This window comes from Perissodus microlepis, chromosome 12 (genome assembly GCF_051167445.1).
Source record: "Perissodus microlepis isolate ML-2025 ecotype Zambia chromosome 12, ASM5116744v1, whole genome shotgun sequence".
NCBI classification, from domain to species: Eukaryota; Metazoa; Chordata; class Actinopteri; order Cichliformes; family Cichlidae; genus Perissodus; species Perissodus microlepis.
In genome coordinates, this window is record NC_140472.1 from 21,632,608 (window position 1) to 21,640,517 (window position 7,910).

The 7,910-nt window shown below is 40.3% G+C and overlaps 1 protein-coding gene across 2 annotated transcripts; it reads left to right on the top strand.

Annotated features, from left to right (window-relative positions):
• Nucleotides 1-1,181: 1,181 nt before the first annotated feature.
• On the top strand, nt 1,182-7,610 carry ccdc112 (coiled-coil domain containing 112). 2 transcript variants are annotated; one of them, XM_084947472.1, is made up of 14 exons: nt 1,182-1,837; nt 2,331-2,461; nt 3,114-3,235; nt 3,478-3,567; nt 4,452-4,527; nt 4,815-4,941; nt 5,142-5,258; nt 5,418-5,555; nt 6,048-6,169; nt 6,352-6,478; nt 6,664-6,831; nt 7,049-7,147; nt 7,288-7,406; nt 7,522-7,610. In XM_084947472.1, the coding sequence occupies exons 1-14, from the start codon at nt 1,793-1,795 to the stop codon at nt 7,550-7,552; spliced, it is 1,512 nt and encodes a 503-aa protein (XP_084803598.1). In that variant the 5' UTR covers nt 1,182-1,792; the 3' UTR covers nt 7,553-7,610. The 2 variants fall into 2 exon arrangements, with proteins under 2 accessions (XP_084803598.1, XP_084803599.1); XM_084947473.1 differs by having other exon boundaries at nt 1,183-1,837; nt 2,334-2,461.
• The last annotated feature ends 300 nt before the right edge of the window (nt 7,611-7,910 follow it).

Below are 7,910 nucleotides of genomic sequence, written 5' to 3' on the forward strand. Positions count from 1 at the left end.
CCCACGATACACAATCATCACAATACTTCACTAATGATGTGGTTTTATTGCAATTTTTGAATACACTAAGGTATCCTGAGTATTGCAATGACATTTATTATGATTTATCACCTTTTTTAAACGGCAAGTTATGTCCACAAAGTTAAATTTGTCTTTATTTTTTTATCCAATAAGATTGTCAAGCATACAAATGCTTTCACTAAAGCCTGCCATAAAATGTTTCCACAAGCTGGAGTCACTCTGCTATCAGTCTGCAAACAAATGGGGTCAAGGTGGCAACTGCATGCAATCTGTTTCTGATAACACAGCAATTAACTATGATAAATCATTAAAAAAAATCTCATATCTGGTGCTTCTCATTTAAAAGAAACTTCACATTTTTTTAATATTATTTTTTAATGCTCTTTTATACTTGCAAGGAGGTTGCTGCGCAATTTCTACTCCTGCGGCTGAGCCATTAGCTTGCTCAGAATATCACGCTGTGTCCAGTGTTGGATGGTGTTTCAGTCGAGCTGATTTAATGCAACTTCCCTCAGCTAACATTATCTCAGGACGGTGGTGGTGCACGGGATTTATTGAATAAAATGTTGAATTAAACAACTGTTTTTTAACTTCCACTCTGTGCTACTGCTAATTTTATATTGAGTATTTCTCCTGTACTGTTGCTATGACACATATCTAATCACACGTTTAACTTATGACAGCCAGATATAGACACGTGGTAGTAGGTGAACTTTGAGTTATGAGTTGTTTTGCCGAGCTAATGCCTTAACACTGGAACGAGTTATGTCATCTTCAAGCTGCTTTCATTTGTTCTCCTTGACATTTACATTTTTGTATGCAGATACAAACTATGTGGTCTGGAAATCCCCAGCTGTACCCACTTGTTTGATCTGTCATGCCAACCAGTCATCTGATTGCCTCTTTTATCAAATTAAGTGGGTCCCTCTGCTGAGGATGAGGACAGGAAATTGTAACACTCTCCATTAAGGAGAGTGGTTGCTATTTATGTTGCGATCACAACTCTGCCTCTGCACCCGAGGGAGAGACCATCCCCAATATCTGCACTCAATAATGGATTCAGGTTTCTATTTATACTGCCTTCACTCTCTTTCTCTCAGTGTCTCTGTCACTGTCACTTTGGCAAGTCTCATAATAATTATAGCTGTTGGCCATCGTGAAAAAGCTGTTACAGAAATAGCCGAGGCCTCGGTACACTGCGCAGGCGGTTATTTTAGAGAGTGAGAGGCATATAGGTAACTTTAACTATCAAGCTGCAGGATACAGTCAGATTTTATAACTCGAGCACTGGGTTACAGAGACTGAAAGGAAAACATGGAATAATACTCTTTGAAGACGTTTTGTACTTTGTAAGTTTTATTGGGCCACACTAAAATCAACTTTCAGCAATTGAAAGGTTATTAATTCAAGGAAGATTTCAATATTTCTTTGGCTCACTGACTTTTCTGGCTTTTGACTTTGTGTATCTTCTAGAAAACATGCAAAACTACAAGGCTGGGAATAAAACCACATGGCAGTGGCAGGAAAAGATTGTGGTTATGAATAACAAAACATTTAAGGAGTGAGCGTGGTATCCATGTGACAGCTTCACACTGGCTAAAAAGGATGAAACGTGTTTGTGTAAGGTTTTCTTCGTGGTTATATACAGTCATATACAGCTACGTGCAGTCCACGGTTCTTTTACAGTCACTCGTTATACCACAGACCCTTAATGACAGCAGCGCCCTCTGCTGGTACAAACCAGTGACTGCAGAAGTACTCCACTCCAAACATGGCTGCCCTGGCAACTGCATGGGAGGATGATAAACATTACTCGGTATCTGTCATAGTGCTCATTATTTCATTTATTCCTAAACTGCCTTACATTAGTCAGCCGGCTGTATTTGAATGATATGTTTTGTTTTCTTTTTGGCGCGTTTTACTTTCAGTTTTCGGGCCATCTGAAAGTCTAAAGAGCTAACGTTAGTCAGTGCTAGGTAGCAAAGTTAGCTTTAAGAGACGAAACTGCTTGGTAATTTTACAGATTTGTTTATTGCGCTAATCAGTAGTATGCAGGACTCTGACATACGCGCGCCATTAATGGTTTCATTGTTTTTGAAATGTTTTTCAGAGCTTTTGTTGCTAAATTTGCGTCTGTCCGATAATGGATGCTGTATAAATAACATGGTTACAGATGCCAATGTCGTTGAGTAGACTGTGGATTTATTATCGGACAGAACTTTCTGGACTTTTGAAAATGCAAAAAATCTACACCTGAGGTTGTTGGCATGAGCTGCACTTGTGTTTTACTAACACTAACTGAATATGAGCAGGGGGAGGAAGAGCCTAGTGTCCTGCAGCCATGCACATCACCCCTGCTCAGCGGTCAAAGTGTGGACCACAGGCTGGCCACACAGAAAACTGCACAGTTCCTCAGGGAGGCTAAGAGGAACAGGAGGCAGTAAGTAATACTGCTGCTGTCAGTTCTTCTGCGTTTAAATTGACTTTCTAACACATATTTTATTTACATCGTCAAAAGTTTCATATCGATGTTATGTTGATTTCTCATTCACTGAAGATGAGTATAATACTCTGTGCCATTTAAGCGATGCTCAGTTGGTATTAAGGGTCCCAAAGTGTGCCAAGAAAATATGCCCCACACCATTACATCACCACCAGCAGCCTGAACCGCTGATGCATGGCTGGATTGTTCCATGCTTTCTTAATGTTTACGCCAATTTCTGACCCTAGCATCTGAATGTTGCAGAAGATATCAAGACTGATCGACATGTTGTGCATTAGGAGATGCTCTTCCTATACAACACCCGGGTTATAACAAGTGGTTATTGGAGTTACTGTTGCATTACTATCATTTCAAAGCAATCAAGCCATTCTCTCATGATCTCTGGCATTAACAAGACATTTTCTCCCAGAGAACTGACGCTGACTTGATATTTCCTCTTTTTCAGACCATTCTCTAAACCCTAAAGATAATTTTAATCACAGGTCATCTTGACCATGTCTACTTGTAATTTTAATTGTTCTAATAAGGTGAAATCAGATTATTTGTAATAATGTGTAACAGATCAAATGAATCGCTGAACTTTTCATAGGATTGAGAAGTTGGAGAAAGAGAGGACGCTGATTTCTCAGTGCAGAAAGAATGGCTGGGCGGATGTGAGTGGAGAGATCGAAGAGTACGAGAATGTGCTGGAGGGACAAAGAAATGCTGAGAGTAGGTCTTTCTTTACATATACTAACATTTTCACCTGACATTTTAATGTTGCGAGGTGATGGGGCATCTCACTCAGCATTTTTTCTGTGGGGTATAAAATACCCTGCTGGGAAGACTTATTATCAGATCCAGAGAGGCTGGAATCTCTGGAACTGGAGGCATAGCAATAAACATTTATTAGAAGAAGCATCCATCCTCTGTGATGAATATTGCTTTTCATTAACCTGTTCTTTTTCCTTCAGAGATAAATCTTCAAAAGCAGCTCATGAAGATTCATAATGGTGTGAGGAAATTTCAGAGAAATCTAACTGATGTGAAACCAACTCCGGAGTGTAAGTTTTTACTCATTTGTGTTAAAGTGGACCATTTCTGCTTTTCCTTATTCCAGTCATATATATTATACTGTTGGTAAATGCTCACATTAAACAGAGTGAGGGTTTTAATTAGTAATAGCTGGTATTTGTGCAAGAAATCCCTGTGAGCCACAAGCTCAGGCTTCAGACCTCGCTTAAAACTCCCCTTTAGACTGTTTTTTTTCTGCTCCTGGGTCTGGATGATGTCAAAGAGATGGGTTATCCCTAACATGGACATCTTACTCCACCTGCTATTTAAGCGTTCTGTTCTCGATTGGCAGCCAGTCATAAAAATATTGCTTAAAGGACAGGGAGCTAAAACAGCTAATTTCAGACTAAACGAGACTTACTATGAAGTAAATGGGGATGATTTTGAACTTTTAATCATGCAAAGCTGATGTAGTAAAGATCCAAGAGTAAATAGCTGGAAATGGAAATGAATGTAATAGGTCCTCTCTTTAATTTAATTTCCACTATTGCAGAGTATTGAATTCAATTTTATTTATATAGCGCTAAATCACAACAACAGTCGCCTCAAGGCGCTTTATAGTGTAAGGTAGACCCTACAATAATACATACAACAGGAAGAAACCTCCAGCAGAACCAGGCTCAGGGAGGGGCGGGGCCATCTGCTGCGACCGGTTGGGGTGAGAGAAGGAAGACAGGATGAAAGACATGCTGTGGATGAGAGCCAGAGATTAATAACAAGTGTGATTCAGCAGAGAGGTCTATTAACACTTGTTGAGTGAGAAAAGTGACTGAAAAGGAAATAACGCATCTGAGTAGTGCACTGCTCAACAAAGTTGACTGCATTGTTATATGTATAGAGTTCTTATTGTCTCTGCATTTTCTTGGATTTTCAGTGATTGAAAAACTGAAGGAAATCATGTCAGAGGTGGAAATTTCTATTAACAGCGTGAAGGAGGAACAGCGCTCACGGTAACAGCATAAACCAAACAACCTGAGTTAGATGTAGAGGCTTAAAATCCATTTTAAAATATGTCATCCCTATTAAAGAAAACTACCTTTAACTTAAAATGTAATAATATTTAACATAGTGAAGCAAGCAGGTACATTGCACTTGTACATGTTGCATTCGTTCGCACATGATTCCAGCTTTATGTACGTTAAAGGAGAGAAAGAGCAGCCACCGTTTAATATTTTCTGGGGGTGAACTTTTGTACTGATGTCAATATTTTGTTAAAATTGGTTTGCTTTTCGTTCAGCTTTGAGGAATTTTTGAAGGAAGAGTGGACATGCAGACAGGAAATCACCGCTTATGAGAAGAAGATTGAAAACTGGAGCCTTGCTGTCAAAACGAATCCCAAACTACCCGCAGCTCCCACTGTTAGGGTGTGTCTCTGTCTCGTCTTCCTGCTCTCTGAATTTTCTCTTGTGTTTGTCAGTTAGGTGGTAAAATATTAGAGAGATGAGTTTCAGTGAGAAGTCTCAGAATTAGAATAAGATAAATAAATGGCTCTCTAACCAACACAGTGGCAGTTGACTTTATTTCAAAATGCACCCTGAATTCATAGCTGCCTCTTTTCCATAAGACCAAACCACCTGACAGAGACCTGCCAGCAGAAGTCAGAGCGCTGGAGGTTTTCCTGCAGAAGACTGGAGGCTCTTATGGTGGCTGGGACCAATATGACCATGAAGCTTTTCTTAAAGCAAGTAAACCATTACTGTTATTTCTCTTCCTTTCACTTGCCAATCATGTCATATGGTCAAACACCACTGATTAAACTAACGGGCAGACTCAGCAGCTGCCAGCCCAAAGCTTGGTGACCTCAGCGCGGTTGTCTGTCTGTAATCTGTCTGACTCACAGGTCTGGGTGAAGCACAGTGGGGAGCCGGGCTACAGGAAAGAAGCCAAGCTGTATCTGCCTGGTAGAACAATGGAGGAGATAGAGCAACACGAGGAATGGCATCAGGAGCTCATCTACCTGCAGGACAGGAAGAAAGAGGTAATGACAAAACATGTCTGAGCAGAATAGAAATCCAACTATTAACTATATATGTGCGCATTACACAAACCTGAAGGTGAGGTTGGAGAAAAAGCACCTGTGAACTTCACTTTTAGCTCATCCTACAATAACCTTTGAGTTTCATTGATGGTGAGCCAGTTTGACCTTTGAGTTTTCAGACAGAGTTACAAAAAGCTTTTAATAATTTATTATGAGCTGAGACTTAAAACATCAGCGCAGAAGTTCTGCTGACAGTCCACTGTTTTTAACTGAAAACTAAGCAATCATAAAGAGTTAGATTTTCATTTTCACTACATATCCCCCCCTGATTAGTTTGAAAAAATGGCGATGATTGAACATTACCTCACATTTTCTTTATGTGTTAACATTAAATAGACAGCACATCATAAGAATTTTTTTGCAACCCGTGCTGCTGCTTGTTAAGTATTTTGTGGTTTCTTATGTCACTGCTTATTTTTATGCCACATGCAGGCTATTCAGCGCTGGAAAGCCAGCAAGCATCAGGAACGCCAGATCAGGATACAGACTCAGGAGAAGACAGAAGAGGCAAAAAGGAGGGAGAAGGAGGCCAAAAGCCAGGCCCAGCAACACAGGTGAGCCAGTAGTGTGACACACTAGTATGAAATAAAAAGGAGATGATGCAGGCGGGTTGATCTCCTAGCTATGCCGGTTAAATTCAACCCAATGTTGTAAATCCCACCTCATGTTATGAGCACCCAGTTGATTGATGGATTTTTGGGGGTGTCGTTTGTTCGTGGTATATAATTTGTTTTAGGACTGAGGAGGACAAGAGGGAGATGGCACGGCGTCTGGAGGAATGGAGGGAAGAAAAGAAAAGGAGGGAGGAGCAGGAAGAGGAGCAAAGACTGGCTGAAGAGATTCAAAAGAGGAGACGGGAAAAGGTGCTTTTGTGCTCGGGTGTCATTTTACTGTCGCTGTAGTTTAGTCAGGGAGCATTTCTGTGTAGTTATGCACTCATTTAATGTAAAAATGAAAATACCGAGTAAAACCACGGAGTAAATATGTGCATGTTGTGTCCTGAACTGCTTTTTACTTTAACCAATAATGTATTCATACTTTTTATTAGGAGGAGCGCCGCCGGCAGCTGGAAGTGAAGCTAACCGTAGAGGAGCAGCTCCGACTGAGGAGAGTAGAAGAGGAGGAACAAGAGAGGAGGAGAAGAGCAGAAGAAGAGAGAGAAAGAGAAGAGAGGAGAAAGGAGGCGACAAAGAGCATCAGGCGTTTTAATGAAAGGGTACAAAAGTGCCAAAATTACAGACACAGGGAAGCACAAGATGCGATGTTCGCGTGTTTTAAACTGAGATGCCTTAAGTGACTGCTGTAAAATGCCAGATTTTCAGATTTCTGGTGTTAAACAGGATGTTGCTCTGGATAAGAGCGCGGTTTTCATCAGGCGAGGTTGTGATGTCAAAACACTGTGAAATACAAGGCTCGTCTCTGCCTTTCTGCAGGATCTTCATAGGGTGGAGTCAAAGCGCCATGAGAAACAGCTGAGGGTAAAAGAGCAAGAGGAAAGGCAGAGGAGACTCGCTGCCAAGTTGAAGGAAAAGGTGAGAGGTTTGTTTTCTTGTGGAAAAAGTAACAGTTAAGTCACTAAATCAGAAAATCATCATTGTGAAATCTTGAAATAAGAAGATTAAACTACGTGTGGGAAAAAGGTTGACGTTTTGTCGGTTTTTCCCACATTCAGGTGGACAATCATGTCAACAGAGACCCGTCCAGGCTTACCCGCCCTACGAAGGGATGGGAGGAGCGGCTGAAACACGTTGGACCGTCGGGAGATGGGCCAATGCTACAAATGTTTCACAGGTCTGCCTCCTAAACTTAATTTTTTTTCTGTAAATCGTTCAAGTTTCTGTCAAGAAACATTTGGTAATAATGAGTAATTTATTTCTAAATGACTGAAATTTTCTTTTTGTTACAGAGCTGTTCCCACTTGGAGACAAGGCCTGTGATGAAGAGTCCTTCATTGTGTTCAGAATCCTTTCTATTTTTTAAAGAAAATAAAGACATACACCGTCCGAATTGTCCCTTTTTAATTTGTCATGTAACTTTTAAGTTGCAATTCAGTTCAATTTTAACCTCCTAAGACCCAAACTATTCCACGGCATGCATTTTTAATTTCTCTTTGATATTTGGGCTGATTGGGACCTGATGAATTTAAAAAAAGAAGAATTAACAGATTTTTTTTTTTACCTAATTTTTGTTTCTAAGAAGAATGAGAGCCACATATGAGGATATTCATTTAAAATTTCGATAGAACAGTAGCAGTATAATGTCCTCGTAAGTGGATATCAGGCCGTTGTAGAGCAA